Source organism: Rhinolophus hipposideros, assembly GCF_964194185.1.
Source record: "Rhinolophus hipposideros genome assembly, chromosome: 4".
NCBI lineage: Eukaryota > Metazoa > Chordata > Mammalia > Chiroptera > Rhinolophidae > Rhinolophus > Rhinolophus hipposideros.
This window is the reverse complement of record NC_138050.1, coordinates 17853725-17874741: the sequence shown is the minus strand read 5'-3', so window position 1 is coordinate 17874741 and position 21017 is coordinate 17853725. Positions and strand designations below refer to the sequence as shown.

Genomic DNA, 21017 nt, shown 5'->3' with positions numbered 1-21017 from the left:
TGGGTGGTGAACGTACAACGTGATATATAGATGACATATTACAGAACTGTACACCTGAAACCTATGTAACTTTACTAACAATTGTCACCCAAAAAACTTTAAAAGAAAAAAAAGAAAAGAAAAGAAAAGAACTCTCATCCAAGAGTGCAATATCCAGCAAAATGTCCTTCAAAAGTGAAGGAGAAATTAAGACATTCACAGATAAACGTAAGTTAATGAAGTTCTTACAACTAGACATGTCCTGAGAGCACAAGGAGGACAAAACTCAGTAACTCAGTCATATGAATAAAGATGTCAGTAAAAAATGAATACATGGGCAATTATGAAAGTTATTATTGTACTAATAGTGTGCAACTCCACATCTTGTTTTCTCAAAATTTAAGAGACTAATGCATTAACAATTATTACTTTATGATTTTGAACACACAATGTATAAAGATGTAATTTTTGTGACACTGACAACTAAAAGGGGTGGGGACAGAGCAAGGAGCATAGTTTTTTGTTATTGAAGTTAACCTGGAATAAATTGAAATTACACTATTATAACTTTAGGATGTTAAATGCAATCCCCACAGCAACTACAAAGAAAACAGCTAAAGAATATACATCAGAGAAAATAAGAAATTTGAATATTTCACTACAAAAAGCCAACTAAACACAAAGGAATTATTGAAATAGAGAAAAATCAATGAAACCAAAAGCTGGTCCTTCGAAAAGAACAATAAAACCAATAAGCCTATAGTCAGGTTAATTTTAAAAAGACAGGCTTGGGGATCAAAGATGGCAGAGTAAACACTGTGCCTGCTTCCTTCCGTGAACACATTAAAATTACAACAAAATTATAGAACAATCAACCTGGAGAACCATCTGAAGTCTAGCCGAACAGAAGTTTTACAACTAAGAATATAAAGAAGCAATCACGTTGAGACTGGTAGGAGGGGCAGAGACGTGAAACGGGCTGGCCTCACACTTCTGAGTGCCGGTTGAGAATCAGGAGGGATATCTCAGCTGCGGAGGTTTCCTGCTGAGAAGCAAGGCACCCCGGCCCAGGGTAAGGTACAAAGAGGAGCCTTCACATTTGGCTGTGAAAAACGTGAATTCAAACAAGCCAGGTGGAAAAGAAGGCTACAGGAAACTCAGATGTCCTCTTAAAGGGACCACGCAAAAACTCACTTGCAGGCATTCACCCTAGGCACCACCAGAGTGACAGTGACTCGAGAAGCATTGGAGGCACACAGGGAGCAGACTGAAGTATAACACTTTGGGTCAAAGGCTGGAGGACACTCATCATTTTCCCTGTGTGGGGTCCTATTCCTGTGCAGCCAATAGGCAGGCACCCTCTATCCTATTGTGAGCCCTCCCTGAATCTGCTGGGTCTGCTGAGCTCCACTGGGACCCCACTCTACCAATCTTCCACAGCATCAAAGCCACTTTCTCGAGAGCACTGGACCCTGCCCACACTGCACTCTTTCTGGGAAAACTAATGGAGTCCATGGGCCACAGGCAAGCAGCAACTGGCCTCAGTGTACTCTGAGACTTTTGCCGAGTAGCTCCAGGCTCACCACTGGCACCGAACCAGAATCTATATTAACCTGGTTAACACAACTGTTCCCACTCTAATGACTCCCTGAGACCCTGCCTCATGCAACCAGAGTACTGCACAAGGCTTTATCAGTGGCTGAACCTTAAGGGAACCAGCATGTAGCAGCAGGCCTCAAGATGTCCTGGCTTTCTGCGAAACTAGCCCAGGCCCAGTACTGGTGGCAGCTGACCTCTGTTCACAGCCTGGCCTCTCCCACCCACCTCCAGGGTTAACACAGGGAGTAAACAACTGCGGATCACTCTGTAGCTCCTATCAGATACTCCCCGGCTGGTCACAGGCAGCAGGTGAACTGGCCCCTCTCAAGAGGCCCCAGAATCAACATACTTGGAGATTGGCTTCAAACCACAGCAGAGCACTGCACAATTAGCCATGCAAGCAATAAACACAAAGGGCAGTCTCAACAGGCACCAGAGCCTGCTGGGGTAAATCCCACTCAATGGAGTAACCTCCCACCCACAGCAGCCTATAAGCTGTAGACGTGGCCAAACTCCACAGCCTATCAGCTTGAGGGGCGATCCCATCCACCTAAGTACCAACAGCAAACAAGTCTGGACTATAACAGGAGGGCACACACAACACACATAAGGGACATTCCTGGAGCTCTCGAAGCGGGTGACCAGGGAGACTGTGCCAGGGCCCCACAGGACACCTACTATATAAGGCTACCCAGCCAAGACTGGGAGACATAGCAGACCTACCTAATACACAGACACAAACACAGAGAGGCAGCCAAAATGAGGAAACAAAAAAATGTGTTGCAAATGAAAGAACAGGAGAAATCTCCAAAAAAAAGAACTAAACAAAATGGAGGCAAGCAACCTACCAGATAGAGTTCAAAACACTGGTTATAAGGATGCTCAAGGAACTTAGTAAGAACTTTAACAAAGAGATAGCAAGCATAAAAAAGGACACAGAAACCATAAAAAGGAATTAGTCAGAGGAATACAATAACTGAAATGAAGAATGCACTAGAAGGAATCACCAGCAGACTAGATGAAGTAGAAGATCGAATCAGCAATTTGGAAAACAAGGTAGCAGAAAATACCCAATCGGAACAGCAAAAGGGAAAAAAAAATCCAAAAAAATGAGGATAGTTTAAGAGATCTCTGGCATAACATCAAGCACAACAACATTCACATCACAGGTGTACCAGAAGGAGAAGAGAGAAATCAATGGATTGAGAACTTATTTGAAATAATAATGACTGAAAACATTCCTAACCTAGTGAAGGAAACAGACATAGAAGTCCAGGAAGCACAGAGAGGCCCAAAAAAGATGAACCCAAACAGGCCCACACCAAGACATATTATAATTAAAATGGCAAAAGTTAAAGACAAAAAGAGAATTTAAAAAGCAGCAAGAGAAAGGCAATTAGTAACTTATAAGAAAGCTCCCATAAAACTATCAGCTGATTTCTCATAAGAAACTTTGCAGGCCAGAAAGGATTGGCACAAAATATTCAACGTGATGAAAAGCAAAGACCTATAACCAAGAGTATTCTACACAGCAATGCTATCATTTAATATCGAAGGACAGATAAAGAGCTTCCCAGATAAAAAAAACCTAAAGGAGTTCATCACCACAAAACCAGTATTACAAGGAATCTTATAGGGACTTCTTAAAGATGGGGGGGAGGGAGAGATCAAAATTATGAATAATAAAATGGCAATAGCTATATATCTATCAATAATTACTTTCAATGTAAATGAAGTAAATGCTCCAATCAAAAAATGAACAGATAAGAAAACAAAACCTTTATATATGCTGCCTACAAGAGACTTACTTCAGAATGAAAGATACACAGAGACAGAAAGTAAAGGGATTAAAAAAATATTTCATGAAAACAGAAACAAACGAACAAACAAAAAACAAACAAAAAAAGCTGGGGCAGTAATACTTTTACCAGACAGAACAGACTTTAAAACAAAGGCTATAACAAGAGACAGAAGAACCCAGTAATCCCACTTCTGGGTAATTATCCAAAGAAACCCAAAATGCTACTTCAAGGGGACGTGTACATCCATATGTTCACTGCAGCACTGTTCACAATGGCCAAGCTGTGGAGGCAGCCTGGGTGTCCATCGATGGAAGAATGGATAAAGAAGATGTGGTATGTACATACAATGGAATATTGCTCGGGCATGGAAAGGAATGGGTTCTGCCATCTGCGATGGCATGGATGGACCTGGAGTATATCGTACTGAGTGGAGTGTCAGAAAGACAGATGCAATGTGATTTTGCTTATACGTGAAATCTAAAGAACAAAATAAACAAAACAGAAACAAACTCACATACAGAAAACACTTTGATGGTTGCCAGATGGGAAGGGGTTTGGGGGTATGGGTGCGAAAAAGTGGAAGGGATGAAGTACAAATTGCTTAGTTACAAAGTAGTCATGGGGATACAGGGTATGACATAAGGAATACAGTCAATATTTTAATAACTATGTATGGATCAGATGGGTACTAGATATGTTGGGGTGATAAAGGGCATGAGTTAGGGGTTAGGGTGAAAAAGGTAAAGGGATTAAGAAGTACAAATTGGTAGTTAAAAAACAGTCACGGGACATCAAGTAAAGCACAGGCAATATAGTCAGTGACATGGTAATAACTCTGTATAGTGAGTGCCACACGGGTACTAGACTAATCAGAAGGATCACTTTTTAAATTTTATAAATGTCTAACCACTATGTTGTACACCTGAAATTAATATAAAATAATACTGAATGTCAACTGTAATTGAAATATGTAAAGAGGGGGAAAGTGAAAGGGAATGGCAGGTCCAAATTTCCAGGTACAAAACGAGTCAGTCATGGGGATGCAACATACAGCATAGGGAATGTAGTCATAGCATTGTGAGAGTGTGGTAGCGTCAGATGGTTGCTGGACTTCTGGTGATGACTTCTCTAGGTATATAAATGTTGGAGAAGTATGGTGTACCCCTGAAATTAATACAACATTGTATGTTACCTATAATAAAAATCTTTTTTAAAAAAGAAAGAGGCACAAGTTGCTCATATCAGAAATGAAAGAGAGGACTTCAATACAGATTCCATCTAAATTAAAAGGATAATAAAGAAATACTGGGAACAATTCTGTGCCCACACACTTGAAAATCTAGATGAAATGGACCAATTCTTTTAAAGACACAATCTGCCAAAACTCACACAAGAAATAGACAATCTGAATAGACCTATAATCTAGTAGGCAAATTGGACCAATAAGTAATAACCATTCAAAACAGAAAGCACCAGGCATTGGCAGATTCACTGGTGAATTTTAACAAAACTTTAAGGAAAAAATTATACCAATTCTCAATATTCTTTTCCAGAAGACAAGCAAAGTAAATACTTCCTAACTCATTCTATAAGACAAGTATTATCATAATACCAAATCCAGACAAGGACATTACAAGGAGAAGAAAGCATACAGACTACTATCTATCATGAACATAGATACAAAAATCCTCAACAAAATATTACTAAATTGAATCCAACAAAGTATAAAAAGCATTATATACTAGGACCAAATGGGGTTTATTATAAGGTATGCAACACTGAAAAACCAATAAATGTAATCCATTACATCAACAGGTTGAAGAAAAATAACATGATCATATCAATAAATTCAGGGAAAGCATTTGACAAAATTCAACACCATTCATGATAAAAACTCTCAGCAAACTATGAAAAGGGGGAAGTTCTTCAATGTAATGAAGAACACCTACAAACAACCCACAGCTAACATCATACTTCGTGGTAAGAAACTACAAGCTTTCCCATTAAAATCAGGATGGAAAGGATGTTGCCTCTCCTCACTTTCTTTCAATATCTTACAGAAGTCCTAAAAAATGCATCAAGATAAGGAAAGGAAATAAAAGGTGTACAGATTGGGAAGGAAGAAATAAAGTGTTTGCAAATGATATGATTGTTCGTTTAGAAAATCTGAAAGGATCAACGAAAAAAACCTCCTGGAACTGATAAGTAATTAAAGTTGCAGGATACAAGCCTAGTATACCTATGGCAATTGCTTACCAAATATCAATAGTGAACAAGTGGAATTTTAAATAAAATATATACTATTCATATTAGTACCCCCAAAATTAAATACATATAGTTGTAAGACTCAATAATGTCGAGCTACCAGTTCTTCCCAACTTGATCTACAGATTTAACTCAATCTCAATCAAAATGCCAGGAAGTTATTTTGTGACTATCTACACTGACTCTAAAGTTTTTATAGTGAGGTAAAAGATCCCAAATAGCGAACATAATATTGAAGGAGAAAGACAAAGTTGAAGGACAGACACTACCCAACTTCATGAATTACTATAAAGCCACAGTATTCAATTAAGTGTGGTACTGGTGAAAGAAATAGACAAACAGATCAATGGAACAGATAGAGTCCAGAAACAGACCCACATAAATATAGTCAACTCATCTGTGACAAAAAAGCAAAGGTAATACAATGGAGAAAATATGTATATTCAACAAATAGTACGAGAACAAATAGAAATACACATGCAAAGGAAGTGAATCTAGACACAAACCTAACACCCTTTTGAAAAATTAACTCAAAATGAATCATAGAACTAACTGTAAAAGGAAAAAGTATAAATTTCCTAAAAGATAACACAGAAGAGAATCTAGCTGACCTTGAATTTGGCAATGACTCTTTTTTCATTGAAACATAACTGACATCTAATATTATATTAGTTACAGGTGTACCATATGATTCAATATTTGTACATATTGCAAAATGATCCCTACAATAAGTATAGTTAATATCCATCACCGATAGTGGCAACAAACGTTTTTTTCTTGTGATGAGAACTTTTAAGATCTACTCTTAGCAACATTGAAATACACAATACAGTATTATTAGCTATAGTCACCACGTTGTACATTACTCATTTGTTTGTTTGTTTGTTTATTTAATAAGTCACTGCATGACTTCTTTATATTATAACTGGAAGTTTGCACCTTCTGACCATCTTTGCCCATTTTGCCACCCCATGTCTGGCATCTGCTAATCGTTCTGTATCTATGAGTTTTCTTGGTTTTGTTTTGTTCTTTGGTTTTGATTCCACATATCAGTGAGATCACAGTATTTGGAGAAAGAGAACTAAAAATGGTAAATTTTAAAAAAAGTTCATACATAATTTTTTTTAAACCTGTATTTATGTTCTGCTTCTCTTACATTTAGGGTTTCTAAAACAGACATAATATGTATAAAATAGCACAGAAAAACAAGGATGGAATGGAATTGTATAGTAGTAAAGATTCTATATCTTACTGGAATTAAGTCAATAAACCTAATATATTGAGATGTATAGTATAAGCCCTCACCATATAGAAAATAACTCAAAAAGAAAAATATTTAACTGAAGATCTTTGCTTCAACTTTTGATTGAGTAAATAGGGCTAGATTCACTGTTCTGCCTGAAACAAATAAAATGCAGAAAACAATGGGAAAAAAATGTATGAAATCACAACTCAACACAACAGACATTAGGCAATGAGGGAGAACGATCCCTCAATGTCAGGGAACGTATACCGGTAGGGTGAACCCTATGTTTAATCTAACCTCCTGGAAAACAATTCCAGGTAGCAGTACAAGGAGGAGAAAACTAGGGAGAGTCTAATGGTCTCCCTGAATTGGCTAGACAGAACTGGGAGTCCAAGGAAATCAAAGGAGCTAGTTTGCAGTGCAGAGTACCAAAGTGAAGAGAGTTATGTAAAGAATGAACTCCAGAGATCTGCAAAGAATTCCCCTCACGTGAGGAATAATTACTTCCGGCTCACACAGGCTCACATAGACACTATTCCTAACGGCCAAGGACAAAGCCTTGTTATACCACAGGGGGTACACATTAAAGGAAAGGGGCTTGCCTCAAAAGTGAAGCTGTAATGCTAGACAAGTGGTTGTCAACAACCAGGGATGACTTTCTCTCCCAGTAGATATACAGCGATGTCTGGAGACAATTCTGGTTGTCACAACTGGATGGAGTGTATTACTGGCATCAATAAGTTGAGGCCACAGATGATGCCTCTAAACATTCTATAATGCACAAGATAGCCTCGACAGTGCAGAACTATTCAGCCCCAAATGTCAGCAGTGGCAAAGTTGAGAATCCCTGCCCTAGACTAAACCCATCTCTGGTGCCATCTAATAAACCTTAACAGAAAAACCTGAAAGGATCAATCTGTGTCCAAGAAATGTAATTAAATTCCAGAACAAAGCTCAAAAATAGTTAGAGGCATATAAAAATATACAATACACAGCAAGGTAAAATTTACAATACCTGGCAGCCAGAAAAAAAGAAATAAAATTACTATACATGCAAAGGAGCAGGAAAATAACCATAATAAGAACAATAATCAATCAATCAAAATTTTAAAACTCAAATATAGAACTAATCAATAAGGACATTGAAACAGTTATTATAACTGTATCCCATATGTTCAAGAAGCTAGCACAGTAGTCAGCTAAGCATGCCTAAATCCAGTCTGCCTGTTTCTGTAAATTAAGTTTTACTGTAATACATGCACAGTTCTTTTATTCATTTGCATTTTGTCTATGACTGTTTTCATGCTACAATGGCAGAGTTGCATAGCCTAAAACACTTATTATCTGACCCTTTACAGAAAAAGTTTGTCAACACGAGCTAGAACAAAGATTGAACATGTTAAGTAGAAATATGAAATATTTCTACTAATTTTTAAAGCACCTAATTTCTAGAGATGGAAACTAAAATATCTGAGATAAAGAGTATGCTGAATGGGATTAAGGACAAATTAGATTGTTGAAGAAGAAAAGATAGGTGAACTTTAAGACAAAGCACAAGGAATTATTCAAAATGAAATGCACAGCAAAGAAAACAGGGAGCCAAAAACTAAACAGAGGACCAATCAACTGTGGGAAAACAGGAAGTAGTTAAATGTATGTATAATTGGAGAACATAAAGGAGAGAAAGGAAAGGGACCAAAAAAACATTTTTTGAAGATACAATGGCCAAAATTTTTCCAAATTTGATGAGAATTATAAACCTAAAAATTCAAGAAGCACAATGAACTTCAAGCACACTAGTCTTAAAAACTTCACCAAGAAACATCATAATCAAATTGCTTAAATTCACTAGTGAGACAGAGAAAAACATAAAATTATGACATATTACATAAAGAGGAATAAAGATAAAGATGGTAGCAGATTTCTCTTTGGAAACAATACAAGCTAGAACATGGAAGAAAAACATCTTTAAAGTATTAAGGAGTGGGTGAGGGAGTCAAGTTTACAATTCTTTAACCAGTGAAAATATCTTTCAGAAACTAAGGCAAAATAAAGAGTATGTCAGACATACAAGTGCTGACAGAAATCATCATCAGACCTGCAACATAACAAATGTTAAGAAAAATCCTTCAAGCAGAAGGATGCCAGATGGAAATAAGGACCTATATAAAGGAATGAAGAGCACTGTAAATGGTGGCTACATGGCTAAAGATAAAGACTTTTTTCTTATTATTTAAATGTCTTTTTAAAATAATTGTTGAAAGCAAAAATAATAACAATGTATTATGGGGTTTATATCACATGTAGCAATAAAGGGTATGACAATAGAACAAAGTTCAAGAGGAAAGAAATGGAAACATACTGATGTTAAGGTTTTCATACTATTCATGAAGTAGTATAATATCATTTGAAAGTAGACTGTGAAAAGTTTCAAATGTATGCTATAAACCCTAAAAGAAGACTAAAATAACACAACAAAGAGTTATAGCTAATAAACCAACAAATGAGAAAAAAAAGGAATCATAAAAAATAGTCAATACAAACAAAGGCAGAAAAAGGGAAAAGGAACAAAAAGGAGACAAATAAAAACAAATACCAAGATGGCAGATTTAAACCCAATCGTTTCAATAATCACATTAAATGTCAATGGTTAAAAAAAAAGAAAACAATTAAAAGGCAAAGATTCACCCAACTATATGCTGCCTGAAAGAAATCCACTTTAACATAAAGACACAAATAGGTTAAAAGTAAAAGGACTAAAAACAAAAAAGGTATACTATACTAAATACTTATCAAAAGAAAGCTGACATGTCTAAATTAGTATTAGAAAAAGATTTCAAAGCAAAGAACATTATAGGGGATAAAGAGGATCATTTTATCATGTATTACATTAATATATGATACATACACTATATTAATAACCAAGTATATTAAGATAATATTAACGTATAATAAGGTACAATAATAAAGAACCTTATAAAAAATTTTATGCCAACAATTTCAACAACTTAGATGAAATGGACAAATTCCTTGAAAAATACAAACTGCCAAAGCTCATCATAAAAGCAATAAACATGAATTGCCCATGTCTATTAAAGAAATTGAATTTGTAATTAAAAACCTTACCACAAAGAAAATTCAAGGCCTACACGGCTTCATCAAACATTTAAGAAAGAAATAACAACAATTTTAAACAAACTTTACCAAAAAATTGAAGAGAAGAAAATATTTCCCAGTTCATTCTATGAGGCCAGCATTATTTGGTCACAAACCCAAACAAAAATTGGAAAAAGAAAAAAGAAATAAACATAATCAAAAAAGGAAAATTATACTTCGTGAGGGGTGAAATGTCTATTACATTGTTTTGTACACTTGAAACTAATTAAAAATAAAAGAAAGAAAATTACAGACCACTATCCTTTATAAATATACTCGGATATGCAAAATTTCTTAATGAAAGTTTAGCAAATCAAATCAAATAATATATGAAAAGGAGCGGATATCATGATCAAATGGAGTCTATCCCAAGATTTCAAGGTTGCTTTAACATTTGAAAATCAGTCAATATTATTCATCGTATTAACAGTCTAATACAGGAAAAGTATGTGATCATCTCAATAGATGCAGAAAAAGCATTTGACAAAATCCAACATTTACTTCTGATACATTAAAAAAATAGCTCTGCAAACAAGGACTAGAAGGAAATCTCCTTAATCTAATAAAGGAGACTCAAGAAAAACCTACTCCTAACATTATACTTAACAGTGAAAGACAGAATGATTTCTCCCTAAGAGGAAGAACTCTCATCACTTCTACCCAACATTGTATTTGAAGTCTTAGCTAGGGCAACAGGCAAGAAAAAAAGCACAAAGATTAGAAAGGAAGAAATAAAACTCACTAATCACAGATGACGTAATTGTATGTCTAGAAAACCCTATGAAAACATATAATGGGCAAAAGACATAGACACTTCTCCAATGATAATAAACAAATGGCAAATAAGCACATTTAGAAGACCTTCAACAACTCTGAACTTTGGGAGATAATGATGTGTCAATGCAGCTTCATCCATTGTAACAAATGAAGCCCTGCTGAGGGGATGCTGATACTAAGAAAGGCTCTAAGTATGCATGTGTGGAATATGGATATATGGGTAATCTTTGTACCTTCTGCTCAATTTTACTGTGAACCTAAGACTGTTCTAAAAAAAGAAAAATGTCTATTAAAAACAAAACAAAACAAAACAGATGTGCCAGGTTATTAGCCACCAGAAAAGTGTAAATTAAAACCACAGCAAGATATCACTAGACACCTGGAAGAATGGCGAAAGTAACACTACCAAATGTTGGCAAAGATGCAGAGAAACTGGATCACTCATACATTGATGGTAGGAATGTGCAACCAGTCTTTAAAAGTTTGGCAGTTATACAATTAAACACACTACAATACCATACAACCAGCAACTGCACTCTTGGGCATTTTTCACAAGAATGAAAACTGATATCCATACAAAACCCTATACATGAATGTTCACAGCAGCTTTATTCATAATAGCTAAAACCTATAAACAATACAGGTATCTTTCAATGAGTGAATGGTTAAGCAGACTGATCCAGCCATACCATGGAATACTACTCAGCAAAACGAAAAAAACGAAACAGACTGTGTTTGCAATGGGCTGAATTGTGTACCTGCTTAAAAACCAAAAACAAAAACAACAACAAAGAAAGTCCTATGTTGAAGCCCTAACCCCAAGTACCTGAGAATGTGACTGTATTTAGAGATAGGACCTCAAAAAGGTACAGTCAGTTACAATGGGGACATTAGTGTGGCCCTAACCCAATCTGACTAGTGTCCTTATAAGAATAGGAAATTTGGATATACAAAAAGACACCAGGGATGTGCGCATAAGAAAATCATTCCAGAACACAAGGACCAAGCTGCCATCTGCAAGCCAAGGAGGGAGCCTCAGAAGACACCAAACCTGTTGACATCTTATCTTGGACTTCTAGTCTCCAGAACTGTGAGAAAATACATTTCTGATATTTAAGCCACTCAGTCTGTAGTGCTTTATTATGGCAGCTCTAGCAAACTAACATATTGATATATAACTTCAATGAATCCCCATGGAAATATGCTGAGTGAAAAAAGCCAATCCCAAAGGTTAAATATACTGTATGATCTCATTTATGTAACATTCTTAAAATTAAAAAATATGTCACATAATCATTGAGTAAACATCTTATTAAATGTCTCTTTATAGCCAAAGTGGTCTATTGGTACTATGAAGATAATACTTGAAAAAATTATAATCATTGGTTTCCTTCGGAGGATGTTACAGAACAAACTCATTACTTTGAAAACTAGTCAATAAAAGCAAAGAATAAAACACTTAGCCTATCTTTTCTAAATGAACTATATGCGTACTTCAGAATAAGAATAGTTGATAGAGAAAAGCTTCTCTTTATGGAAGAACTGCAACTAATAATTGAAAAAGGGAATGATAAAGTTATCAGTTGACCATTTAGCAACACCTAATAGATCCAGTCAATGGTCATCAATAATAGTTTACATCAAAAGAAGAGCAGTAATAAAACCTTATGTGCCTCCTAATGGGCATACACACACATCTCTTAAGTATTTCTTCCAAAAAGTATCAAACCTGGATCTGATCAAGCCTCTAGATCCATTTCCAGGAAATATAGAAAATTAGACAAACATGTTAAACAATGAAGGAGATGCAATCTGTAAAACACACAATGTAGCAATGCCACAGGATAAATAATCCAGTTTCTTCAACAAATAAAGTAGAAGGAAAGGGAAAGAAAGGGGGAGGGAAAGAGGAGGTGAGGCCTACAGATTAAAAGAGATTTAAGAGATAAATCAGCCAATCATAATATATGGACCTTCTTTGAATTCTGATTAGAACATACTAAAAACAAATTCATAAAACAATTGAGAAATTTTAAAGACTGGATATTTAACATTAAGGAATTTTCATTAATTTTGTTAGGTGAGATGAATTGCGATCACTTTTAAAAGAGTTCTTATCTTTTCCACATGCATACTGAAATATTTATGGATGAAACATCCTATCTGGAATTTACTTTAAAATAATCTGGTGTCAGGGAGAAGTACAGTTTGGCCAAGATTGCTGACTGTTGAAGTTGGTTAAGATGTTGACGAGAGAGTTCGTATTATTTTCTCTACCTACTTTTATAAATCTCTGAAACTCTCCATAATAAAATGTTTTAAAAAATTAATTTTAGGAGTGAAATCAGAAATAAAAACTGCAAATAGACTACATCTATAAGACAAAATATAACATTTGTGTACATATTCTTCAATGTTTTCTTAGAAAACTGTTTCTCAGCAACACTCACGCAATCAGAATACTAGCATCATCTTCAGAAGGAAAAGGTAAATATATTACTAAGGACATTACACATAATTTTCAAATAGTCTGCTTTTTAAAGTTATTAAGAAATGTCTTCATATTTCTGTAGTATAACTTCAATGGAATGCCCAGAATTACTCCAATTCCAAACTATTTTTTCCATTATCTTTCTAAATATAATGATCCATATTACAAAAACAAATGCCTCTATCAAGGGCAATATATATCAAAGCTCTTGAATACATACACACACAAACCCACATGTGTATACACAGAGGGTGCCAAAAAAATGTATATACATTTTAAGAAAGGAAAAAAGCTATTAAAATTGTAATACTCAATATATACTGATAACAAAAGATGAATATAAGTCATGTGTATACATTTTTCTGGCACCCTCCGTACATATATAAACATACACAAAACCTAACAGGTTGAAATGCAGACAGGATTTCTGCTTTGCAGATGAGCTAACTGAAACTAAGAAAATAAACCAATTTGCCTAAAATCACATAGATACAATACAACTACAATCTAAGTTTGCTGCCTTGACATCCAAAGCCTTTTCCATTCTGCCACGCTGCCACTGATGCAAAGATGCAGAAAGAAAACCAAAGTTCTAAGAACTGATTCACTAAGTCACAGCAGTACCAGCCAATTTCTTACCCTTAATTCATACGCTATTAGCAGCATGAAAAAAATCTAATCTTATGGTAGCAATCACATATTACACATTTATTAAACATTTATACAAAAAGGACTAAACACTTTTCTAGACAAAAGACCACACAACTTTCCTTAAAAAAGGATTAACATATGGTTTTCATGTCATAAACAACTTGTCTGACTCTCGGGAACTTAAAAATATGAATTTTATCCAAAGTGATTTTTATTAAAATCACTACACATGCATTTAAAACTTCAACTATTTTAACTGATTCTTAAGTTCTCCTAAAAAATTATGTTAATATAAAATTTTATGGGGTGGTGTTTAAGACAAATTATTCTGCTTGCATGACCTAATACAGGCATTTACACTAATAAGTGCTGTATATGTATGAATTTACTTAATCCACGCAATAACTCCAAGATCCAGAAATTACTTTGTCCCTTTACTGATAAGAAAACTAAGGCTGGAGATTTTAGGTAACTTGCATGGAGCTAGTAAATGGTTGATCTGAAACTTAAGTCAGTCCAGTCTAACAACAAATCCTTGCTCTTAACTCATCCTCTATTCCAATAAACATCATCTAATTCCAGTTGCCAAAAAAAAGTTCCCTGTGGTATTACCACATTCTTCTTCATGTTTCAAAGAGAATAGCATTTGCAACTAGAATAGCTGCTTCAGAAAAAAAAGGTTCATTTTGTCATCACATTCACTTCTCAGCACATGCTCTTGTCACATTCTCCCTTAGAAATTATATAAATGGAGGTTAAATTCCCAAGCCAGCCCTCAAAAACTTAACTATTACTTAGTATTTATAGGTAAAAGTCTGGTGAATTACAACAGGACAATACATCATCATCCTATGTCATACGCCCCAAAAAGGTACCCAAAATCCCAAAAGTTACATGAAATTCCTTTCTTGTCTTCCTCTAGCACACAACCAGGAATGATTCCACATGTTTTAGTCCCCATCATGAGCTCCATTAGGAAATAAGATTTAAACTGTGCCAGTCCCATGGAAGGCAGGGACAAAGCCAGGAGAAAAGTGTAGGGTAAGAAAGTAGTAACATTTATTCCTATATGTAGTCAACTCTGAAGGCCAAGAGGGCCTCCACAAAGCTATCGCTGCTATAGTTTAGTACAAAAAACGTTTTGTATCAACTGACTAGACACCTAACTATGAGGCTGGTGCAAAAGTAACCACTGTTTAAAAGGTTAAAAATAATTGCAAAAACCGCAATTACTTTTGCACCAACTTAATACATTATACTACTTTCAAAGAGATTTGGAACACAAGCCACTTATAAATTGGAGACTATCTATATCCCCATTCACTGATACTCTCTATAATCAGCTACCCCTTTCCAACTTTCTGAAAACTAAAACCCTAGTTTTTATGGAAGAGAGGAAAGTGAAAGAGTTGACTTCCTTTAACTGCATATGCACAAAAACAGCTTTGAACACGAAGAATATAAATCAATGGTAATACATTAGATGCACTGGGAAGATAATACCTAAGTCATCCATCCAAGATGCGTCAATATTCCTCCTTTTTTTTGGTTAGGAGTTCTAGAATAGTTTAGATCTTTAGAACTGTGGGCTTCGTTTTCTCTTTTTTTATTACCAGGTGCTATGGACTGAATGCCTGTATCCTCCCCAAATTCATATGCTGAAACCTAATGCCCAATATGATGGTATTAGGAGGTGAGGCCTTTGGGAGGGGACTAGGTCACGAAGGCAGAGCCCTCATGAATGGGATTAGAGTTCTTATAAAAGAGGCAAAAGAAAGCTCCCAGCCTTCCCACCCTGTGAGGCCACTGACAAAGCAGGTCTGAGTCAGGAAGTGGGTCCTCACTGGACACAGAATCTGCCAGCACCAGGATCTTGGACTTCCCAGCCTCCAGAACTGCGAGAAATAAATTTCTGTTACTTATAAGTTACCCAGTCTATGCTATTTTGTTATAGTACGGAGAATAGACTAAGACACCAGAGATTTCTTTTTAATGGTTTTAAATAGCTATTTTTATGGGATATACATAAACATATTTTGCTGCATTGATCTAACTGGTGAAAAAAAGACAGACAGATATACAACACTAATGAGAAATAAAATTTATTAAAAGTGACTGTCTGGAGTGCAATTTTGCAATAATTACTAAGTGTGTTATAAATGTTCATAGCTTTTGACTCAGTAATTCAACTTGTAACAATTTATTCTAATCAGAGATTCACTCATTCATTTATTTAACAAATTATCAAGGACTTATTTTGTGCTAGGCATTACTCTTATAAATAAGAACATTTACCTCATTATTTTACAGAGCAAAACAATTGGAAAAAAGGAAATGTCTAATAATAGTAAGAGTTAACAAATAAAAACACACATAATGGATAAATTATACTACCACCGGAAACTACATTATCAAATATCAAAAAACATTTAATAACAAGAAAATGCTCATGATATGTTAAAAAACAAATTTCAAAACAAGACACAAACCTGTATCAACTACATTAACTATATATAACTATATGCCAGGGACCTTGGTCAAGTTAGTCTCACAACGTCAGTGTCATCATCTATAAAATTGAAGATTTTACATAATACATACAAAATAAAGGTTTTATATTTCACAGCTCAATGGATTGTTAAATGAGTAATTTACAAAGTGTTTACAATATTCAACACATGTAAAGCACAGTAATTATTTGCAAGTATTATTATTATTACAAACACATATACAACATGCAAAGGAAAAAATGGAAGAAACATGTCAAAATATTATCAAAGATCCTGAATCCTAAAAAAAAAGCAATTATAAGACTTTCAGAAAATTTGAACACTCGCTGCATATTTTAAGACATTGAAAATTATTTTATAAGGTATGGCTTTTTAAAAAAATTATATCATAGTGAAGTATTTATGAATAAAATATATCTAAGATTGGCTTTGATGGGGGGCTTATATGAGGATTTTTTTTAAAAAGTTATTGGAGGTAAATTGTCTCTGGGTAATAGATTACTAGATTTTATTTTCTTTATATTTTTCTATTTTCCAAATTCTCTACAGTAATCCAAAATTATTTTTAAAATGAGAAAAATGTATTCAAGAAATTTTAGGAAAATCCTTACCAATACTCCATCCACAGATGAAACTTTCTCCCAAGTTAACCAAGCTCTTTCTCTGACATGATCCGGGATCTTTAATTTCTGACATAATGCAGTGAAATCAGGTTCTTCAGTTTCTTCAAACTCAAGCCTACCAAATGAAAATATACATGTAACAGGCACATACTTACAAATAAAACTAATAAAAATTTGTTTCAATGGCTTGCATATAATGGCACTCTTCTGAAGGATAGCATTTCTAAATACTTTAGGATCTTATTTACCTTTGAAAACAATTACACTTAGAATTTAAACATGTTTATCTTTTACATAGTCTTTCTAAAATAAGGATACCATGCAGTGAAAAACGTTTGCTGGCTTGATCATAGCTTTGTGAAGAAAACACAAGAGCTAAAGCTGTTTGGAAAACTAAGGATAACAAGAAAAAATCCCATTATTACAGAATCAATTCCCTATCAGTAACTTTGCTAAAATACAGTCTACACTTATCAATGTTTCATATACATAATCTCTCCACTTACTAACATTTCTTACATGATGATTAACTTGACATAAATTATTGCTAAGTTCATTTCAGCCTTTTCTCTTAGATCTTCCTTAACCAAGATATGCAGTCAATAAATTCTCGTTGGCTAATTCCTTTTCATTCATTTAATGTCTATTTGACATCTAGTAATAATATTATGAGGAATAGCTCTAATAATGTTGTATATTAATAGTATGTATAATACTGTATAAGTAATTCATGTATAATAGCACGAGGAATAGCTAACAATTTGAGTTTTTACCATGACCCCAACAAAGCAGCTTAGATGCATAATTTTACTGAATCCCCACATTAGTCCTATTAGGTAACTACTCTTATTATCCTTGTTTTACAGATAAGTACCAAATCAGAGAAGTTAAAGCACTCACCTGACATCACAGCCAGTAAGTAGGAAAACTTGATATAAACCCAATAGCCTAACTTCATAACCCTTTCCCTTGAGCACTATTCCAGACTGCCAACCCTCCTTCAAGGCATAATTAACTTTGGTTATCTCGACAACGAAAGTAGCATGCAGTTACTAGTGAGGGTTTCCCTTCCAACTACATCATTCAGGCCAGAGATAACGTAAAAGAAGGATCTCAACTGTCAAGGTAGAAATGGACTCTGTCACTGGAAGTGCAGTTGGACGGGGCCTTGAATCCATCCCTAAATAAATTTCTTGGCTGCAGACTGCCAGACAGTGGTGCCATCCTTGCTAAATAGTTCATCTATAGAGTTTGATTGCCCATGCTAACGAAACCGTTTGTGGGTATGGATAATCAAAAGCAGACTGTATCTTGTATGGTTTTGACTTACAGGAGAATTCATGACAGTTTCCATCATTTAAAGGTATGCAAAACAAGGTGTTGAAAAAAATAAAAGAAACCAAGTCCAAGGTGATGGCCAAAACTTCAATATTTCTGATTACCTTACAATAACCGAGGCTGTTTCCAAAGGTCTGTGGATAACATGGAACACTTTGGTAAAGTAGACTTGACCGTTCTTTCCAAAGGGAAGGAAACTTTCAAGCATTGGATGCATCAGAGTTTAACCAGAAGCTAAGTAATGTCTTCTCCCCCAGAACATCCCCAGACTTTTTTTTTTCTTTTACTGGAATGATGTTAACTGACCCATAAGACAGTCTTCTGAAATATACGAATTTTTAATAGCCTTTCACAGGCCCTTTCCAAAAGCCCATTCCAATCGTTTACAATTTGGCCTGAATTCTGCTAGTGTCTGGGGAGGTGAAAGAAACGGGACTTGGCAATGGACTAGAAGAAGGGAGGGAGTGGTGAGGGACAGACAGGAGTCCCAACTGCTTGCAATGGATCTGTAGTCTGAAAGCAGGACCAGCGCCGGCAATAATGACAATTATACTACTCTTTCAATCTTAGCTTCTTAACCACCGAGGACCACAGTCAAGAAAAACAAGACGTTGCAACACCGTAAATATCTTCCTGCCGTGTTCTACCGCAGTATCATGGACTTTCTTAAACTTAAATTCCATTTAGGAAAAACAAGTTTCATGTATGCACAAGAACACAAAGTTTGTAACCAAACAAAAAAAAAAAAAAAACGGGCAGGGGGTAAACACCAGGACCCTCGCTGGCTCAAAGCCAACAGGCAAAAGGGAAGAAATAAGGAGCCAGGCTGCAGCTGACTCACATTCAGTGTTAAGCAACAAGAAAAAACGTTGAGACCCTTTTAAGCACTCAGGGTACACGTCTCACAAGCCTTTTGCCCGGACACCATTTCCTCCAAAGTTACGTCCCACCGCTCACTACGAGGGCTCTGCAGCCCCAAGACCTCAGGGCACTATGATAAGAGAACCCCTACAAAGCGCCTCAGCCGAGCACCCGGGAGGCAAACTGACACTCAGGCCCCTGAACTTCACGTCCAATGGCGTCTCCGCAGCGACGTCCGAGGCTTTTCTGGTTGGCCTTTCCCAGAACTGGGCTTGAGCTGCAGTTGCACGCCCAGAGGAAAACACTTCCAACGGCTGCATCCCAGGAGACCAAAACAGAAAGTCTGAGACCACCGGAGGGCTACGAACCTCAGCCGGAGGGAAACTCTCCACCGGACGCGATTTTTTTCTCCGTCTGATGGGGCCTCTACACGACCCGCCGCCCGCGAGCCTCCCACCCCGCGGAGGAAAGGCGGCACCTGTCACTTCGCTCAGGGACCCGAGCCCCACCCGCCCGACACCTGTCAAGCTGGAGCCGAGACCCCTCCCGGCTGCCCTCCCGTCGCTCCCGATCCCAGGCCCCTGTCACCCGCCTCCGGGCGCTCCGCGGCGGTGGGGGACAAGGAGGGACCCTCGTGCCGCGGGGACCCTGCCCGCGGCGAAGACGCGCCCCCGCCAGACGCCGCGGCGCCCGCCGAGACGCATCCTCGGGCGCCCTTCCCGCGTCGGCCGCCGCGGTGGCTCTCCTCGCTCACCTGGCCAGAGGCAGGTCCTCGGAGCCACTGTCCTGGTCGGGGTCCTCCTCAGGAGGGGGCGGCGGCGGCGGCGCCGGGGGTGCGGCAGCGGACGCGGCGGCTGCTCTGCGGTGGCTTTTGGGTGGCATGACGCCCTGCGCGAGCAGGAGCCCGCGAGCGGTGAGGAGGCCCCGGGACGGAGGGCGCGCGCGCGTCGGGTCACGCCCCGTCCTCTCCAGACTCCCGTTACAAAAATAATTTGAACGTCCCCTGAGAAAAACCGGACCAGCCCTCCCCCGCCCGGCAACCTAGCGCCGCGTCCAACCGCGGGAAAACGTCACTTCCGCCCGCGGCGTCACGTCCGCGAAGCTCGCGGGCCCGCGGGCGTCGGGAGGGAACCGGGGCGCCTGGTGGTGCGCTGGGTGGGGACGCGAGGTCGGGCGGGCGGGCGGGCTGGGCTGGGCGGGGAGTCCGGGCCGGCGTCCAGGAGCCCTCCCCGAAGTCGCCGCCTGGACCTGTCTCGCGCTCCCAGGCATGGGTGCGGGTAACGGGGCACTGCACCGTCTGGTGGGGGAGATTGGGCCGCATCTCCATCTATGGGCGGACCGGGGGGTGCCGCTCAGGCCCTCCCGGGAATATCAGGCGACTGCACCCTCGGCGAGCACCCCCCCCTCTTCCGTGGGCGGCACCCTCGGTCTCCCCCGCACTCCTCCCGCCCAGTCCGTTAAGCAAAGTTGGCCCAAACAAAAACATGTATGGCACACCTAAGGGGAGCGAACTCTGCCAACCACTAGGAGACGCGAATTGTGGGACAATTACGGGCCTTTTAGGGATCACGTGTTAGGGAAGGGAGGGCGACTGCGGGTAAATAACAGATGATAGTGTGATACGTGTGTTAACAGTGGTGTAAAAACAGGCGGCTCCATCCAAACGTCTAAAGGACGTCTTCAAAGGAGCAGTGGGAGTTGAATGGAATTTTACCAGGG

General features: G+C 37.7%; 1 protein-coding gene across 2 annotated transcripts in view; it reads right to left on the bottom strand.

Moving 5' to 3' along the window:
- Positions 1 to 20711, bottom strand: part of RB1 (RB transcriptional corepressor 1) — a 160362-nt gene extending 139651 nt beyond the window's left edge. For both annotated transcript variants that reach the window (XM_081046855.1, XM_081046857.1), the window contains exons 1-2: positions 20053 to 20711; positions 17088 to 17214 (exon numbers count right to left, since the gene is read on the bottom strand). In XM_081046855.1, coding sequence (XP_080902981.1) covers positions 17088 to 17214; positions 20053 to 20180 — 255 coding nt within the window. In that variant the 5' untranslated portion in view covers positions 20181 to 20711. The remainder of the gene's footprint in view (positions 1 to 17087; positions 17215 to 20052) is intronic.
- Positions 20712 to 21017: the final 306 nt, after the last annotated feature.